At 43.8% G+C, this 19,449-nt stretch overlaps 1 protein-coding gene across 2 annotated transcripts in view; it reads right to left on the reverse strand.

Annotated features, from left to right (window-relative positions):
• Positions 1-19,449, reverse strand: part of LOC131369243 (carnitine O-palmitoyltransferase 1, liver isoform-like) — a 55,649-nt gene that overhangs the window by 398 nt on the left and 35,802 nt on the right. For both annotated transcript variants that reach the window (XM_058415761.1, XM_058415772.1), the window contains exons 5-10: positions 16,587-16,703; positions 10,892-11,056; positions 10,502-10,630; positions 2,058-2,213; positions 591-704; positions 326-418 (exon numbers count right to left, since the gene is read on the reverse strand). In XM_058415761.1, the coding sequence (XP_058271744.1) occupies positions 326-418; positions 591-704; positions 2,058-2,213; positions 10,502-10,630; positions 10,892-11,056; positions 16,587-16,703 (774 nt within the window). The remainder of the gene's footprint in view (positions 1-325; positions 419-590; positions 705-2,057; positions 2,214-10,501; positions 10,631-10,891; positions 11,057-16,586; positions 16,704-19,449) is intronic.

The following is a 19,449-nucleotide window of genomic DNA, read 5'->3' on the forward strand; positions in this document are numbered from 1 at the left end:
GTGAGGGACAGACAAGGACAGACAAGAGACAGACAGGGCATGTGAGGGACAGACAAGGACAGACAAGAGACAGACAGGGCATGGGAGGGACAGACAAGGACAGACAAGAGACAGACAGGGCATGGGAGGGACAGACAAGGACAGACAAGAGACAGACAGGGCATGGGAGGGACAGACAAGGACAGACAAGAGACAGACAGGGCATGGGAGGGACAGACAGTGCATGTGAGAGACAGACGGGGCAGATGAGAGACAGACAGGGGCAGATTAAAGACATCATGATGTGTGTGTCAGCCGTGATAAGATTTCGTGGTTAAATCCTCACCGTGTGTGTGCAGGAGTTTTTACTTGACACATGGAAGTTGATCATGTTCTCACCAACAATGATGTAGGACACACCGTAACCATCATCAGCTACCTACCAACAAAACACACGCACACACACTCTTTGATTTCTGTGCGTGTATGTATATGTGAGTGTGTGTATATGTGTGTGTGTGTATATGTGTGTGTGTGTGTATGTATGTGTGTGTGTGTGTGTGAGTATATGTACATGTATGTATATGTGTGTGTGTGTGTGTGTGACTTACTGGACCGAAGCCTCCACCCAGAGAGATGAATTCTGGGTGATTGATCAAGTCAAAAAGCTCCATCTGCTGCACGGGAGTCTGAGAGGTAGAGAGACGCCAGGGTTCAGATAACACCTGTAACACACACACACACACACACACACAGAGAGTTATTGTTATACAATCAGTCTCACCTGATTGTATAACACTGTGGTCTGATTGGATGAGCAGTACTGCTTCTTATCACTCACCATCACTGGAATTTATTCACAACCACTCATCTTTTCTGATGAGATTTATTTTAAATGTATTACTGATTCATCTGCAAGCTAAAGCTAGCTCTAAGGCTAGTCCACAGGAGCACCATTCCCCTGTGCAGGTCTGCTGTCCTCAGTGAAGCAGCTCTGATTAGAGGACAGTCTATAATATAGCATTGGCATACATCAGCTAGGTGTAGTTAGGTGAAGACCAGCCAGGGGGCCGCAAGAAATTCACACAAATCTGGATATAATCATTTACTGTATCCACAGTGAGAAAGCCAGTGAAGGTTAGGTGGACGGTGGCAAGGGAAGAAACTTTGAGTGTTTTTTGTTAATCATAAGAGTTTTAAATTTAAGTTTCTTAAATTTAAGTTATTAACTCTGAAGTGACTTAAGTGTAAACTGTTAGTGTGTCCACATGGGGTCATCCAGAGTAAATCCAAGACTCTCAGGGTCTTAGACAAGAGTAATATTGTCGAGGTGTATGTAAATTAGCAAAGGCCATGTCCGATGCTGTAATATGCTTGACTATAGATTGATATCAAACCTCCCCTTTATCTCCTCCAAGATCCTAGAAAAGGCTGTAGCACAGCAGGTATGTTCAGACCTACACAGGAATAACATTCATGAAATCAGTCAGGATTTAGACCTCATCATAGCACAGAGGGCATGAGGGCATGAACCCTCTATTATCGCCACACATACATTACACTACAGTGTAATTCTTTTCTTCCCATATCCCAGCTGAAGAAGTTGGGGTCAGAGTGCAGGGGCAGCTATGATACAGTGCCCATAGAGCAGAGAGGGTTGAGGAGCTTGGTGGTGCTGGGGCTTGAACCCCAATCCTCCGATCAACAACCCAGAGCCTTAATCACTTGAACCACCAATGCCCCACAGCACTGAGACAGCACTGGTTACAGTGGTAAATGACCTGTTACTGACCTTGTTTATTAGAGATTTAAGTAGAAATTCCTGTAAAGCTGATTTGTGAAGTGATTTGATAAAGTCCATCATTAAAGGTGCTTTGAAAATGAAGCAGAACTGAGTTGAAGTAATGCAGGCTTCATTAGTGTTCAAGCAAAGACATAATTTGGATAAACAGTGACAGTAATACACGCTACATGTGTTTAATTCAAGAGATGAAGTCTTCTACAATAACATCAACAAGTTCAAACCGAACGTTTCAGCTAAACACTGCATGTAGAGCTGACCAGAAGCAGAAACTCACCTTTTTGAGAAACGGGGACTGGACTCCGAGGTATTTGGAGACCACATAGAGGCAGAAGAGATGTCTGTCGATGCCGGAACCTGTCATGGCCAGTTTGTAGAGGTTCTGGTGTTTCTCAGCAGCTTTACGCAGCAGAGAGATGCACTGATCCTTCCCCTGACCAAACACCATCATACAATTACTCATGATCACTACATCATACAAAAAGTGAACAAATAAACACATTTAGCAGATGATCGTGATATTTATGTGCATATTACACTGACCATCCAGTCAGTGGACTGTACACAGTACAGGGCAGGGCAGGGTTGAGTTACAGGGTAGGGCAGGGTTACAGGGTAGGGCAGAGTTATAGGGTAGGGCAGGGTTACAGGGTAGGGTATGGTTACAGGGTAGGGCAGGGTTAGAGAGAAGAGCAGGGTAAAAGTTCTAAATACTAACAGCTACTGAAAATATTACGACAGGAATAAACAGTAATTACACACATCATAATATCATGTTGGAGTTCACTAGGCATGATGCCATGCTCATGTAATGGTGTGTGTTCAGGAGGTGTGTGTTCAGGTGGTGTGTGTTCAGGTGGTGTGTGTTCAGGAGGTGTGTGTTCAGGAGGTGTGTGTTCAGGTGGTGTGTGTTCAGGTGGTGTGTGTTCAGGTGGTGTGTGTTCAGGTGGTGTGTGTTCAGGAGGTATGTGTGTTTAGGTGGTGTGTGTGTGTGTGTTCAGGAGGTGTGTGTTTAGGTGGTGTGTCTGTGTGTTCAGGAGGTGTGTGTTCAGGAGGTGTGTGTTCAGGTAGTGTGTTTGTGTTCAGGAGGTGTGTGTTCAGGTAGTGTGTGTGTGTTCAGGAGGTGTGTGTTCAGGAGATGTGTGTTCAGGTAGTGTGTTTGTGTTCAGGAGGTGTGTGTGTTCAGGTGGTGTGTGTTTAGGTGGTGTGTGTGTTCAAGAGGTGTGTGTTTAGGTGGTGTGTGTGTGTGTTCAGGTGATGTGTGTTTAGGTGGTGTGTGTTTGTGTTCAGGAGGTGTATGTTTAGGTGGTGTGTGTGTGTTCAGGAGGTGTGTGTTTAGGTAGTGTGTGTTCAGGTGGTGTGTGTTCAGGAGGTGTGTGTGTGTTCAGGAGGTGTGTGTTTAGGTAGTGTGTGTTCAGGTGGTGTGTGTGTGTTCAGGAGGTGTGTGTTTAGGTAGTGTGTGTTCAGGTGGTGTGTGTTCAGGAGGTGTGTGTGTGTTCAGGAGGTGTGTGTTTAGGTAGTGTGTGTTCAGGTGGTGTGTGTGTGTTCAGGAGGTGTGTGTTTAGGTAGTGTGTGTTCAGGTGGTGTGTGTGTGTTCAGGTGGTGTGTGTGTGTTCAGGTGGTGTGTGTTCAGGAGGTTATAAACGATATAAAAGAGTGGATGACCGATAATTTTCTATTACGTGCATTTAGAAGGATGTACTGTTACTACTACATGGACAGTGAAGGACCTGGGCGTAATATTAGACAGCAACTTATCCTTTAAAAATCATATTTTTATCATATGTGTTCAGGAGGTGTGTGTTCAGGAGGTATGTGTTCAGGAAGTGTGTGTGTGTTCAGGAGGTGTGTGTTCAGGAGATGTGTGTTCAGGAGGTGTGTGTTTAGGTAGTGTGTGTTCAGGAGGTGTGTGTTCAGGAGGTGTGTGTTCAGGAGGTGTGTGTTCAGGAGGTGTGTGTGTGTTCAGGAGGTGTGTGTTCAGGAGATGTGTGTTTGTGTTCAGGAGGTGTGTGTTCAGGTAGTGTGTGTGTTCAGGAGGTGTGTGTTCAGGAGATGTGTGTTCAGGTAGTGTGTGTGTGTTCAGGAGGTGTGTGTTCAGGAGATGTGTGTTCAGGTAGTGTGTTTGTGTTCAGGAGGTGTGTGTGTTCAGGTGGTGTGTGTGTGTTCAGGTGGTGTGTGTGTTCAAGAGGTGTGTGTTTAGGTGGTGTGTGTTTGTGTTCAGGAGGTGTATGTTTAGGTGGTGTGTGTGTGTTCAGGAGGTGTGTGTTTAGGTAGTGTGTGTTCAGGTGGTGTGTGTGTGTTCAGGAGGTGTGTGTTTAGGTAGTGTGTGTTCAGGTGGTGTGTGTGTTCAGGAGGTGTGTGTTTAGGTAGTGTGTGTTCAGGAGGTGTGTGTTTAGGTAGTGTGTGTTCAGGAGGTGTGTGTTCAGGAGGTGTGTGTTCAGGATGTGTGTGTTCAGGTGGTGTGTGTTCAGGATGTGTGTGTTCAGGAGGTGTGTGTTCAGGAGGTGTGTGTGTGTTCAAGAGGTGTGTGTTTAGGTGGTGTGTGTTTGTGTTCAGGAGGTGTATGTTTAGGTGTTGTGTGTGTGTTCAGGAGGTGTGTGTTTAGGTAGTGTGTGTTCAGGTGGTGTGTGTGTGTTCAGGAGGTGTGTGTTTAGGTAGTGTGTGTTCAGGAGGTGTGTGTTCAGGAGGTGTGTGTTCAGGAGGTGTGTGTTCAGGATGTGTGTGTTCAGGAGGTGTGTGTTCAGGTAGTGTGTTTGTGTTCAGGAGGTGTGTGTTCAGGAGATGTGTGTTCAGGTAGTGTGTTTGTGTTCAGGAGGTGTGTGTTCAGGAGATGTGTGTTCAGGTAGTGTGTTTGTGTTCAGGAGGTGTGTGTTCAGGAGATGTGTGTTCAGGTAGTGTGTTTGTGTTCAGGAGGTGTGTGTTCAGGAGGTGTGTGTTCAGGTAGTGTGTGTTCAGGAGGTGTGTGTTTAGGTAGTGTGTGTTCAGGAGGTGTGTGTTCAGGAGGTGTGTGTTCAGGATGTGTGTGTTCAGGTGGTGTGTGTTCAGGATGTGTGTGTTCAGGAGGTGTGTGTTCAGGTAGTGTGTGTTCAGGATGTGTGTGTTCAGGAGGTGTGTGTTCAGGTAGTGTGTGTGTGTTCAGGAGGTGTGTGTTCAGGAGATGTGTGTTCAGGTAGTGTGTTTGTGTTCAGGAGGTGTGTGTTCAGGTAGTGTGTGTGTGTTCAGGAGGTGTGTGTTCAGGAGGTGTGTGTTCAGGTAGTGTGTGTGTGTTCAGGAGGTGTGTGTTCAGGAGATGTGTGTTCAGGTAGTGTGTTTGTGTTCAGGAGGTGTGTGTGTGTTCAAGAGGTGTGTGTTTAGGTGGTGTGTGTATGTGTTCTGGAGGTGTATGTTTAGGTGTTGTGTGTGTGTTCAGGAGGTGTGTGTTTAGGTAGTGTGTGTTCAGGTGGTGTGTGTGTGTTCAGGAGGTGTGTGTTTAGGTAGTGTGTGTTCAGGAGGTGTGTGTTTAGGTAGTGTGTGTTCAGGAGGTGTGTGTTCAGGATGTGTGTGTTCAGGAGGTGTGTGTTCAGGTAGTGTGTGTGTGTTCAGGAGGTGTGTGTTCAGGAGGTGTGTGTTCAGGTAGTGTGTTTGTGTTCAGGAGGTGTGTGTTCAGGAGATGTGTGTTCAGGTAGTGTGTTTGTGTTCAGGAGGTGTGTGTTCAGGAGATGTGTGTTCAGGTAGTGTGTTTGTGTTCAGGAGGTGTGTGTTCAGGAGATGTGTGTTCAGGTAGTGTGTTTGTGTTCAGGAGGTGTGTGTTCAGGAGATGTGTGTTCAGGTAGTGTGTTTGTGTTCAGGAGGTGTGTGTTCAGGTAGTGTGTTTGTGTTCAGGAGGTGTGTGTTCAGGTAGTGTGTGTGTTCAGGAGGTGTGTGTTCAGGTAGTGTGTTTGTGTTCAGGAGGTGTGTGTTCAGGTAGTGTGTGTGTGTTCAGGAGGTGTGTGTTCAGGAGGTGTGTGTTCAGGTAGTGTGTTTGTGTTCAGGAGGTGTGTGTGTTCAGGTGGTGTGTGTTTAGGTGGTGTGTGTGTTCAAGAGGTTTGTGTTTAGGTGGTGTGTGTTTGTGTTCAGGAGGTGTATGTTTAGGAGGTGTGTGTGTGTTCAGGAGGTGTGTGTTTAGGTAGTGTGTGTTCAGGTGGTGTGTGTGTTCAGGAGGTGTGTGTTTAGGTAGTGTGTGTTCAGGAGGTGTGTGTTTAGGTAGTGTGTGTTCAGGAGGTGTGTGTTCAGGAGGTGTGTGTTCAGGAGATGTGTGTTCAGGTAGTGTGTTTGTGTTCAGGAGGTGTGTGTTCAGGAGATGTGTGTTCAGGTAGTGTGTTTGTGTTCAGGAGGTGTGTGTTCAGGAGGTGTGTGTTCAGGTAGTGTGTGTTCAGGAGGTGTGTGTTTAGGTAGTGTGTGTTCAGGAGGTGTGTGTTCAGGAGGTGTGTGTTCAGGATGTGTGTGTTCAGGTGGTGTGTGTTCAGGATGTGTGTGTTCAGGAGGTGTGTGTTCAGGTAGTGTGTGTTCAGGATGTGTGTGTTCAGGAGGTGTGTGTTCAGGTAGTGTGTGTGTGTTCAGGAGGTGTGTGTTCAGGAGATGTGTGTTCAGGTAGTGTGTTTGTGTTCAGGAGGTGTGTGTTCAGGTAGTGTGTGTGTGTTCAGGAGGTGTGTGTTCAGGAGGTGTGTGTTCAGGTAGTGTGTGTGTGTTCAGGAGGTGTGTGTTCAGGAGATGTGTGTTCAGGTAGTGTGTTTGTGTTCAGGAGGTGTGTGTGTGTTCAAGAGGTGTGTGTTTAGGTGGTGTGTGTTTGTGTTCAGGAGGTGTATGTTTAGGTGTTGTGTGTGTGTTCAGGAGGTGTGTGTTTAGGTAGTGTGTGTTCAGGTGGTGTGTGTGTGTTCAGGAGGTGTGTGTTCAGGTAGTGTGTTTGTGTTCAGGAGGTGTGTGTTTAGGTAGTGTGTGTTCAGGAGGTGTGTGTTCAGGATGTGTGTGTTCAGGAGGTGTGTGTTCAGGTAGTGTGTGTGTGTTCAGGAGGTGTGTGTTCAGGAGGTGTGTGTTCAGGTAGTGTGTTTGTGTTCAGGAGGTGTGTGTTCAGGAGATGTGTGTTCAGGTAGTGTGTTTGTGTTCAGGAGGTGTGTGTTCAGGAGATGTGTGTTCAGGTAGTGTGTTTGTGTTCAGGAGGTGTGTGTTCAGGAGATGTGTGTTCAGGTAGTGTGTTTGTGTTCAGGAGGTGTGTGTTCAGGAGATGTGTGTTCAGGTAGTGTGTTTGTGTTCAGGAGGTGTGTGTTCAGGTAGTGTGTTTGTGTTCAGGAGGTGTGTGTTCAGGTAGTGTGTGTGTTCAGGAGGTGTGTGTTCAGGTAGTGTGTTTGTGTTCAGGAGGTGTGTGTTCAGGTAGTGTGTGTGTGTTCAGGAGGTGTGTGTTCAGGAGATGTGTGTTCAGGTAGTGTGTTTGTGTTCAGGAGGTGTGTGTGTTCAGGTGGTGTGTGTTTAGGTGGTGTGTGTGTTCAAGAGGTGTGTGTTTAGGTGGTGTGTGTTTGTGTTCAGGAGGTGTATGTTTAGGAGGTGTGTGTGTGTTCAGGAGGTGTGTGTTTAGGTAGTGTGTGTTCAGGTGGTGTGTGTGTTCAGGAGGTGTGTGTTTAGGTAGTGTGTGTTCAGGAGGTGTGTGTTTAGGTAGTGTGTGTTCAGGAGGTGTGTGTTTAGGTAGTGTGTGTTCAGGAGGTGTGTGTTTAGGTAGTGTGTGTTCAGGAGGTGTGTGTGTGTTCAGGTGATGTGTGTGTGTTCAGGTGGTGTGTGTTCAGGAGGTTATAAACGATATAAAAGAGTGGATGACCGATAATTTTCTATTACGTGCATTTAGAAGGATGTACTGTTACTACTACATGGACAGTGAAGGACCTGGGCGTAATATTAGACAGCAACTTATCCTTTAAAAATCATATTTTTATCATATGTGTTCAGGAGGTGTGTGTTCAGGTGGTGTGTGTTCAGGAGGTATGTGTTCAGGAAGTGTGTGTTCAGGAGGTGTGTGTTCACGTGGTGTGTGTTTAGGTGGTGTGTGTGTTCAAGAGGTGTGTGTTTAGGTGATGTTTGTGTTCAGGAGGTGTGTGTTTAGGTGGTGTGTGTGTGTTCAGGAGGTGTGTGTTTAGGTGGTGTGTGTGTGTTCAGGAGGTGTGTGTTTAGGTGGTGTGTGTGTGTTCAGGAGGTGTGTTCAGAAGGTGTGTGTTCACGTGGTGTGTGTTCAGAAGGTGTGTATTCATGTGGTGTGTGTCCTCCAGATCAGGAGGTGTGTGTTAAGGTGGTGTCTTTTCAGGAGGTGTGTGTTCAGGAGGTGTGTGTTAAGGTGGTGTCTGTTCAGGTGGTGTCAGTTCAGGAGGTGTGTGTTCAGGAGGTGTGTGTTCAGGTGGTGTCAGTTCAGGAGGTGTGTGTTCAGGTGGTGTGTGTTCATGTGGTCTCTGTTCAGGAAGTGTGTTCATATGTTGTGTGTTCAGGTGGTGTGTGTTCATACACTATATTGCCAAAAGTATTCTCTCACCTGCCTTGACTCGTATATGAACTTAAGTGACATCCCATTCCTAATCCATAGGGTTCAATATGATGTCGGTCCACCCTTTGCAGCTATAACAGCTTCAACTCTTCTGGGAAGGCTGTCCACAAGGTTTAGGAGTGTGTTTATGGGAATTTTTGACCATTCTTCCAGAAGCGCATTTGTGAGGTCACACACTGATGTTGGACGAGAAGGCCTGGCTCTCAGTCTCCGCTCTAATTCATCCCAAAGGTGTTCTATCGGGTTGAGGTCAGGACTCTGTGCAGGCCAGTCAAGTTCCTCCACACCAGACTCTGTCATCCATGTCTTTATGGACCTTGCTTTGGTCACTGGTGCACAGTCATGTTGGAAGAGGAAGGGGCCAGCTCCAAACTGTTCCCACAAAGTTGGGAGCATGGAATTGTCCAAAATGTCTTGGTATGCTGAAGCATTCAGAGTTCCTTTCACTGGAACTAAGGGGCCAAGCCCAGCTCCTGAAAAACAACCCCACACCATAATCCCCCCTCCACCAAACTTTACACTTGGCACAATGCAGTCAGACAAGTACCGTTCTCCTGGCAACCGCCAAACCCAGACTCGTCCATCAGATTGCCAGATGGAGAAGCGCGATTCGTCCCTCCAGAGAACGCGTCTCCACTGCTCTAGAGTCCAGTGGCGGCGTGCTTTACACCACTGCATCCGACGCTTTGCATTGCACTTGGTGATGTATGGCTTGGATGCAGCTGCTCGGCCATGGAAACCCATTCCATGAAGCTCTCTGCGCACTGTTCTTGAGCTCATCTGAAGGCCACATGAAGTTTGGAGGTCTGTAGCGATGGACTCTGCAGAAAGTTGGCGACCTCTTCGCACTATGCGCCTCAGCATCCGCTGACCCCGCTCCGTCAGTTTACGTGGCCTACCACTTCGTGGCTGAGTTGCTGTCATTCCCAAACACTTCCACGTTCTTATAATACAGCTGACAGTTGACTGTGGAATATTTAGGAGCGAGGAAATTTCACGACTGGATTTGTTGCACAGGTGGCATCCTATCACAGTTCCACACTGGAATTCACTGAGCTCCTGAGAGCGACCCATTCTTTCACAAATGTTTGTAAAAACAGTCTGCATGTCTAGGTGCTTGATTTTATACACCTGTGGCCATGGAAGTGATTGGAACACCTGATTCGGATTATTTGGATGGGTGAGTGAATACTTTTGGCAATATAGTGTATGTTGTGTGTTCAGGTGGTGTGTGTTCCTATGTTTTGTGTTCAGGTGGTGTGTGTTCCTATGTTTTGTGTTCAGGTGGTGTGTGTTCATATGTTGTGTGTTCATATGTTGTGTGTTCAGGTGGTGTGTGTTCCTATGTTTTGTGTTCAGGTGGTGTGTGTTCCTATGTTTTGTGTTCAGGTGGTGTGTGTTCCTATGTTGTGTGTTCAGGTGGTGTGTGTTCCTATGTTTTGTGTTCAGGTGGTGTGTGTTCCTATGTTTTGTGTTCAGGTGGTGTGTGTTCATATGTTGTGTGTTCATATGTTGTGTGTTCAGGTGGTGTGTGTTCCTATGTTTTGTGTTCAGGTGGTGTGTGTTCCTATGTTGTGTGTTCAGGTGGTGTGTGTTCCTATGTTTTGTGTTCAGGTGGTGTGTGTTCCTATGTTTTGTGTTCAGGTGGTGTGTGTTCCTATGTTTTGTGTTCAGGTGGTGTGTGTTCCTATGTTTTGTGTTCAGGTGGTGTGTGTTCCTATGTTTTGTGTTCAGGTGGTGTGTGTTCCTATGTTTTGTGTTCAGGTGGTGTGTGTTCCTATGTTTTGTGTTCAGGTGGTGTGTGTTCCTATGTTGTGTGTTCCTATGTTGTGTGTTCAGGTGGTGTGTGTTCCTATGTTGTGTGTTCAGGTGGTGTGTGTTCCTATGTTTTGTGTTCAGGTGGTGTGTGTTCCTATGTTTTGTGTTCAGGTGGTGTGTGTTCCTATGTTTTGTGTTCAGGTGGTGTGTGTTCCTATGTTTTGTGTTCAGGTGGTGTGTGTTCCTATGTTTTGTGTTCAGGTGGTGTGTGTTCCTATGTTTTGTGTTCAGGTGGTGTGTGTTCCTATGTTTTGTGTTCAGGTGGTGTGTGTTCCTATGTTTTGTGTTCAGGTGGTGTGTGTTCCTATGTTTTGTGTTCAGGTGGTGTGTGTTCCTATGTTTTGTGTTCAGGTGGTGTGTGTTACCTCTCCAGCTTCCAGACCCAGAACAAATTCACAGCTCTCTTTAGAACAGGAGCGAACAGTCTCAGTGCGGCCTTCTCTGAATAAACGTGTCATTGAGGCTTCGTAGATCAGGCAGAAACCTCCATGGTCCTGTACACACACACACACACACAGACACACAAACACACTGAGCAATGGTTATGGGGTTTACACGGTATCATATATAGAGAGTGAGTGATGTGTTGACAGTCCATCGTTATCATCAAAGTTACCTGATTAGCAAAAAACCAGATCAGCACTAATGCCCAGCAGCAGCTGTGAAGCTGGACCTTTGGACTGTTAGACATTAACTCTCGTCCATCCGAAAGTTTCAGTCTGTTTTAATGAATATTCCATAAACTACATGATTACCCTGTAATACGCCAGCTGCAGAGAGATCTGGATAAAAGCATCTGGACTGATTTTTAGCTTCTTAATGCTTCCTTTCCCAAACACGCTGAAGGGAAATACATGACAGTCGACATCATCAGCTAATGCTTGAGCCACCACCAGAGATTCCTTTATCTGCTCCTGCACCTGCACACACACACACACACACACACACACACACACACACACACACACAGGTACATTTCTATGCAACACAAAAATTCTTTACATATTTTTATTTCTTTGAACAAAACACTGAAGAGACTCCAGCAACCACACAGCACACCGGGAAAGAACTAGATACTACAAATATTACTCATGGACTAAATGGTTGTGTGATTAGTCTATTGTGTGTGATGAGTGTATAGTGTGTGATGAGTGTGTGATTAGTATATAGTGTGTGATTAGTGTATAGTGTGTGATGAGTGTACTGTGATTAGTGTATAGTGTGTGATGAGTGCAGTGTGTGATGAGTGTGTAGTGTGTGATGGGTGTATAGTGTGTGATGAGTGTGTGATTCGTGCAGTGTGTGGTTAGTGTAGTGTGTGATGAGTGTAATGTGTCATGGGTGTAGAGTGTATGATTAGTGTAGTGTGTTTGATAAGTGTAGTGTGTGATGAATGTAGAGTTTGTGATGAGTGTGATTAGTGTAGAGTGTGTGATGAGTGTGTGACTAGTGTAGAGTTTGTGATGAGTGTGATTAGTGTAGAGTGTGTGATTAGTGTATAGTGTGTGATGAGTGTATAGTGTGTGATGAATGTGTGATGAGTGTATAGTGTGTGATTAGTTTATAGTGTGTGATGAATGTGTGATTAGTGTAGTGTGTGTGATTAGTGTAGTGTGTGAGATGAGTGTGTGGTAGACAGATAGATAGATAGATAGATAGATAGATAGATAGATAGATAGATAGATAGATAGATACTTTATTCATCCTGAAGGTAAATTTACAGCTTCCAGCAGTATCCACATCACAGGTAATAGATAAAATAAGAAGAATATAACAAAAATGAGTGTGTGATTAGTGTAGAGTGTGTGATGAGTGTGTGATTAGTATATAGTGTGTGATTAGTGTAGAGTGTGTGATTAGTGTACAGTGTGTGATGAGTGTGTGATTAGTGTCATGTGTGTGATTAGTGTAGAGTGTGTGATTAGTGTGATGAGTGTAGTGTGTGATTAGTGTAGAGTGTGTGATGAGTGTATAGTTTGTGATGAGTGTGTGATTAGTGTAGTGTGTGATTAGTGTATGATTAGTGTAGAGTGAATGATTAGTGTATAGTGTGTGATGAGTGTGTGATGAGTGTGTGATTAGTGTAGAGTGTGTGATGAGTGTGTGATGAGTGTAGTGTGTGATTAGTGTAGTGTGTGATTAGTGTAGAGTGTATAATGAGTGTGTGATTAGTGTAGTGTGTGATGAGTGTGTGATTAGTGTAGAGTGTGTGATGAGTGTATAGAGTATGATGAGTGTCTGATTAGTGTAGTGTGTGATTAGTGTATGATTAGTGTAGAGTGTGTGATTATTGTATAGTGTGTGATGAGTGTGTGATTAGTGTAGAGTGTGTGATTAGTGTATAGTGTGTGATGAGTGTGTGATTACTGAAGAGTGTGTGATTAGTGTATAGTGTGTGATGAGTGTGTAGTGTGATGAGTGTATAGTGTGTGATGAGTGTGTGATTAGTGAAGAGTGTGTGATGAGTGTATAGTGTGTAATGAGTGTGTAGTGTGTGATGAGTGTAGTGTATGATGAGTGTATAGTTTGTGATGAGTGTGTGATTAGTGTAGTGTGTGATGAGTGTATGATTAGTGTAGAGTGAATGATTAGTGTATAGTGTGTGATGAGTGTGTGATGAGTGTATAGTGTGTGATGAGTGTGTGATTAGTGTAGTGTGTGATGAGTGTGATTAGTGTAGTGTGTGATTAGTGTGTGATTAGTGTAGAGTGAGTGATTAGTGTATAGTGTATAATGAGTGTGTGATTAGTGTAGTGTGTGAAGAGTGATTAGTGTAGAGTGTGTGATGAGTGTGTGATTAGTGTAGTGTGTGATTAGTGTATGATTAGTGTAGAGTGAATGATTAGTGTATAGTGTGTGATGAGTGTGTGATTAGTGTAGAGTGTGTGATGAGTGTATAGTGTGTGATGAGTGTGTGATTAGTGTAGAGTGTGTGATGAGTGTGTGATGAGTGTAGTGTGTGATTAGTGTATGATTAGTGTAGAGTGAATGATTAGTGTATAGTGTGTGATGAGTGTGTGATTAGTGTAGAGTGTGTGATGAGTGTGTGATTAGTGTAGTGTGTGATTAGTGTAGAGTGAGTGATTAGTGTATAGTGTATAATGTGTGTGATTAGTGTAGTGTGTGATGAGTGTGTGATTAGTGTAGAGTGTGTGATGAGTGTATAGGGTATGATGAGTGTCTGATTAGTGTAGTGTGTGATTAGTGTATAGTGTGTGATGAGTGTGTAGTGTGATGAGTGTATAGTGTGTGATGAGTGTGTAGTGTGATGAGTGTATAGTGTGTGATGTGTGTGATTAGTGTAGAGTGTGTGATGAGTGTGTAGTGTGATTAGTGTAGAGTGTGATGAGTGTGTGATTAGTGTGATGAGTGTATAGTGTGTGATGAGTGTGTGATTAGTGTAGAGTGTGTGATGAGTGTGTAGTGTGATTAGTGTAGAGTGTGTGATGAGTGTGTGATTAGTGTGATGAGTGTAGAGTGTGTGATGAGTGTGTGATTAGTGTAGAGTGTGTGATGAGTGTGTGATTAGTGTGATGAGTGTAGTGTGTGATTAGTGTAGTGTATGATTAGTGCAGTGTGTGATGAGTGTATAGTTTGTGATGAGTGTATGATTAGTGTAGTGTGTGATGAGTGTATAGTTTGTGATGAGTGTGTGATTAGTGTAGTGTTTTATTAGTGTGATTAGTGTAGTGTGTGATGAGTGTGTGATTAGTATAGAGTGTGTGATGAGTGTATAGTGTATGATGAGTGTGTGATTAGTGTATAGTGTGTGGTGAGTGTGTAGTGTGTGATGAGTGTGTGATAAGTGTGTGATTAGTGAAGAGTGTATAGTGTGTGATGAGTGTGTAGTGTGATGAGTGTGTGATTAGTGAAGAGTGTGTGATGAGTGTATAGTGTGTGATGAGTGTGTAGTGTGATGAGTGTGTAGTGTGTGATGAGTGTGTGATTAGTGTCATGTGTGTGATGAGTGTATAGTTTGTGATGAGTGTGTGATTAGTGTAGTGTGTGATTAGTGTATGATTAGTGTAGAGTGTGTGATGAGTGTATAGTTTGTGATGAGTGTGTGATTAGTGTAGTGTGTGATTAGTGTATGATTAGTGTAGAGTGAATGATTAGTGTATAGTGTGTGATGAGTGTGTAGTGTGATGAGTGTATAGTGTGTGATGAGTGTGTGATTAGTGAAGAGTGTGTGATTAGTGTAGAGTGTGTGATGAGTGTGTGATTAGTGTGATGAGTGTAGTGTGTGATGAGTGTAGTGTATGATTAGTGTAGTGTGTGATGAGTGTATAGTTTGTGATGAGTGTGTGATTAGTGTAGTGTGATTAGTGCATGATTAGAGTAGAGTGTGTGATTAGTGTATAGCGTGTGGTGAGTGTGTGATTAGTGTATAGTGTGTGATGTGTGTGTGTGATTACTGTATAGTGTGTGATGAGTGTGTGATTAGTGTAGAGTGTGTAGTGTGTGATGAGTGTATAGTGTATGATTAGTGTAGTGTGTGATTAGATAGATAGATAGATAGATAGATAGATAGATAGATAGACAGATAGACAGATAGACAGATAGATAGATAGATAGATAGACAGATAGACAGATAGATAGATACTTCATTCATCCCAAAGGTAAATTTACAGCTTGCAGCAGTATCCACAAGCACAGGTAATAGATAAAATAAGAATATAACAAAAAATGAGTGTGTGATTAGTGTAGAGTGTGTGATTAGTGTAGTGTGTGATGAGTGTGTGATTAGTGTAGAGTGTGTGATGAGTGTGTGATGAGTGTATAGTGTGTGATTAATGTAGTGTGTGATAAGTGATGTGTGTGTGATTAGTGTAGTGTAATTAGTGTAGTGTGTCATGAGTGTAGAGTGTGTGATGAGTGTGTGATGAGTGTAATGTGTCATGGGTGTAGAGTGTGTGATGAGTGTAATGTGTGGTGAATGTAGAGTGTGTGGTGAGTGTGTGATGAGTACAGAGTGTGAGGAGTGCAGTGTGTGAGGAGTGTGTGATGAGTGTGTAATGAGTGTAGTGTGTGATGAGTGTATAGTGTGTCATGAGTGTAGTGTGTGATGAGTGCAGTGTGTGATGAGTGCAGTGTGTGATGAGTGCAGTGTGTGATGAGTGTATGGTGTGTGATGAGTGTATAGTGTGTGATGAGTGCAGTGTGTGATGAGTGTGTAGTGTGATGAGTGTGTAGTGTGATGAGTGTATAGTGTGTGATGAGCGTATAGAGTGTGATGAGTGCAGTTTGTGATGAGTGTGTGTGATGAGCAGTAGTGTGTGATGAGTGTATTGTGTGTGTTGAGTGTATTGTGTGTGTTGAGTGTAGTGTGTGATGAGTGTGTGATTAGTGTTGGTTGTGTGTGATGAGTGTAATGTGTGATTAGTGTGTGATTATGTATAGTATGTGAGGAGTGTGTAGTGTGTGATGAGCAGGAGTGTGTATAATGAGTGTGTGATTAGTGTTGTGTGTGTGATGAGTGTATAGTGTGATGAGTGAGTGATTAGTGTAGTGTGTGATGAGTGTGTGGTGTGTAAGGAGTGCATAGTGTGTGATGAGAAGGAGGTGTGTGATGCATGTGTGATGAGTGTATACTGTAATGAGTGTGTGATTAGTGTAGTGTGTGATGAGTGTGTGTGTAGTTTGTGACGAGCAGTAGTTACTACACCGTGTTGTGTTTATTGTTGAAGGATGATTAGGTAAAACACAGGTATTGAAGTGAGAACTAAATACCAGTATAATAAAACTGAAATCAATCCCCAGCTCTACATCCAAGAGATAAACTGTTGTGAAGGAGTGTTGAAGATCCTCAACACCTGACCAGAACCCGGTCAACCCTGCAGGACATGGTACTGTTATCATCTCCAGGAGAGGATATAACATTAACTTCAGAGAGCAGATCATTTTAAAGCCTGTGTTCTGAAGTGTTCAGCTCCGGATGTACACACACACACACACACATCCCTTTTATATATACATACATATACATACATATATATATATATATATATATACATATGTGTGTGTGTGTGTGTGTGTGTCCAGAAGTGCAGAAATGATTAAACAGATTTTTGAAGTGGTGCTGTTAACGAGAGTGAAAATATTAACCTTTTGTCAAGTGTGTGTGTGCGTGTGTGTGTGTGTGTTTGCACTTTAGCACTTTATCTTTGGTTCTTTCCGGTGTAAAACCCCACAGTTCACTGAAATGTGAGACCACAGCAATAGAAAGCTGTGGCTGCGAGCACAACCAAGAGTGAGTGAGAGTTTGTGTGTGTGTGTAGCCATGTTATTTTTTATCTTATGTGGTAACCAAACTGACAGATTTGACATTTTTATTAAAGGTTCCTTGATATTTCCTTGATAAGTTCAAAAATAGGTCCTCACAACGATAGTAAGACAAATGTGTGGGTGTTTGCAGGTGTGTGTGTGTGTGTGTGTGTGTGTATATCTAACCTCTGATGGTATGTCCCAGTTGAGGCGTTGAGGAGGAGGTAGAGAGCGCTGCACTTCACCTCGACAGTTTCCATTCGTGTCGTAACCTAACTGAAATGCATCTGTGGCCAAGGTAAACTGAGACAGAGGGACAGACAGAGGGAGACAGACAGACAGAGAGACAGACGGAGGGACAGACACAGGGACAGACAAGAGAGAGACAGACAGACAGAGGGATGGACAGAGACAGGCAGAGAGACAGACAGAGGGACAGATAGAGAGACAAACAGAAAGACAGACAAAGGGACAGGCAGAGAGACAGACAGAGGGACAGGCAGGGGAACAGACAGAAAAACAGACAAACAGAGAGACAGACAGAGGGACAGAGAGAGAGACAGAGGGACAGACATCAGGACACTAATGTAGAGAAAATGTACTCTAATCTTTCTGAAATTCTGGAACCTTCCTCTGTGACGAAAGGCATTGTTCAACACACACTACACACACGCTACACACACACTACACACATCACACTGAAGACAACATGGAGTCTACAGCTCCAGGGTGTCAGATATAAAAACCTGTTTATCCTGCACGAGGGTGGGACAGGATCTGATCCTCGGGAAACAGAATCGGGTAATAATACACCCTGGAGAGTTCATTGTAACACACACACACACACGTTTCTAGTTAGTCTTGGATTCTGGAGAAAGCAGTCACCCATTTCCCCCCAGACTTATAAAGACTTTATAAACACTCAGTCTGTCCGTGAGTGACCGTTGTCCCTGTGATTGGATGGGAGGAGCTACTGAATCTCTAGCTGCACATTCCTGTAAGTCCAGTTGATAGAACAAACACTTCTCAGTTGATCCATTCGGGAGTTCAGATGGACTTCACTGGCTTTCATCGAATCCTATCAGAGAATCAGAGCTGCTTCATTTCAGTGCAGGATGACACTTATGAGTGTGAGATTAATGAACAGGCACAAGAGATGTGGTTAAAAAGAGCCCAGACAGCACTTTGCCCTGTCTCTCTCTCTCTCTCTCACACACACACACAGAGACACAGAGACACAAACACAGACTCACACACACACTCACACACAGACTCACACACACGCACGCAGACAGATTAAGAGGAGATGGTTAATGTCTTTCCTGTAAGGTGGTAGATCACACTGTGGCTGAAGTCAGAGCTTCTGCCCACAGCGGAAAAACAAAAGACACGCTCACATCTAAAGCATGTCAAAGAAAAAACCCAGAAACTATGGAATGAGCAGAAATGTCTGTCCCCCATAACCCCTACACACACACACACACACACACACACACACAGACCACAAAGACAAGACAAGGCTTTTATAAACCCACACAGGACACTGATTGACCCGAGAGCCTGAGCACCAGCTTTAATGCTCGAGTGTGTGTATGTGTGTGTTGTGCAATGTGGTGTTTGTGTGTTGTAGTGTGTGTTGTGTGTTGTGTAGTGTGTGTTGTGTAATGTGGTGTTTGTGTGTTGTAGTGTGTGTTGTGTGTTGTGTAGTGTGTGTTGTGTAATGTGGTGTTTGTGTGTTGTAGTGTGTGTTGTGTGTTGTAGTGTCTGTGTGTTGTGTAATGTGGTGTTTGTGTGTTGTAGTGTGTGTGTGTGTGTGTTGTAGTGTCTGTGTTGTAGTGTCTGGATGTAGTGTAATGTGGTGTTTGTGTGTTATAGTATGTGTGTTGTGTAATGTGATGTGTGTGTGTGTTGAATTGTCTGTATGTTGTGTGTATTGTTCACTGTGGTGTTTGTTGTAATGTGTATGTGTTGTGTAACGTGGTGTGTGTGTGTTGTGTGTTGTAGTGTGTGTGTGTTGTGTAATGTGGTGTTTGTGTGTTATAGTATGTGTGTTGTGTAATGTGATGTGTGTGTGTGTTGAATTGTCTGTATGTTGTGTGTATTGTTCACTGTGGTGTTTGTTGTAATGTGTATGTGTTGTGTAACGTGGTGTGTGTGTGTTGTGTGTTGTAGTGTGTGTGTGTTGTGTAATGTGGTGTTTGTGTGTTGTAGTGTGTGTTGTAGTGTCTGTGTGTTGCATAATGTGGTGTTTGTGTTGTAATGTGTGTTTGTGTGTTGTAGTGTCTGTGTGTTGTGAAATGTGGTGTTTGTGTGTTGTAGTGTGTGTTTGTGTGTTGTAGTGTGTGTTTGTGAGTTGTAGTGTCTGTATGTAGTGTAATGTGGTGTTTGTGTGTTATAGTGTGTGTGTTGTGTAATGTGATGTGTGTGTGTGTTGAATTGTCTGTATGTTGTGTGTATTGTTCACTGTGGTGTTTGTTGTAATGTGTATGTGTTGTGTAATGTGGTGTGTGTGTGTGTGTGTTTACTGTGATGTTTGTTTGTTGTAATGTGTATGTATTGTGTAATGTGGTGTGTGTTGTTTATTGTGATGTTTGTTGTAATGTGTATGTGTTGTGAAACGTGGTGTGTGTGTGTTGTAGTGTGTGTGTGTGTATTGTTCACTGTGGTGTTTGTTTGTTGTAATGTGTATGTATTGTGTAATGTGGTGTGTGTGTGTGTGTTGTAGTGTGTGTTGTTTACTGTGATGTTTGTGTGTTGTAATGTGTATTTGTTGTGTAACATGGTGTGTGTTGTAGTGTGTGTGTGTGTGTGTGTGTGTGTTTACTGTGGTGTTTGTGTGTTGTAATGTGTATGTGTTGTGTAACGTGGTGTGTGTGTGTTGTAGTGTGTGTGTGTGTTGTTTATTGTGATGTTTGTTTGTTGTAATGTGTATGTGTTGTGTAATGTGGTGTGTGTGTGTGTGTGTTGTAGTGTGTGTGTGTGTGTGTGTTGTTTACTGTGATGTTTGTTTGTTGTAATGTGTATGTGTTGTGTAATGTGGTGTGTGTGT

This window comes from Hemibagrus wyckioides, linkage group LG02 (genome assembly GCF_019097595.1).
Source record: "Hemibagrus wyckioides isolate EC202008001 linkage group LG02, SWU_Hwy_1.0, whole genome shotgun sequence".
Taxonomy (NCBI): domain Eukaryota; kingdom Metazoa; phylum Chordata; class Actinopteri; order Siluriformes; family Bagridae; genus Hemibagrus; species Hemibagrus wyckioides.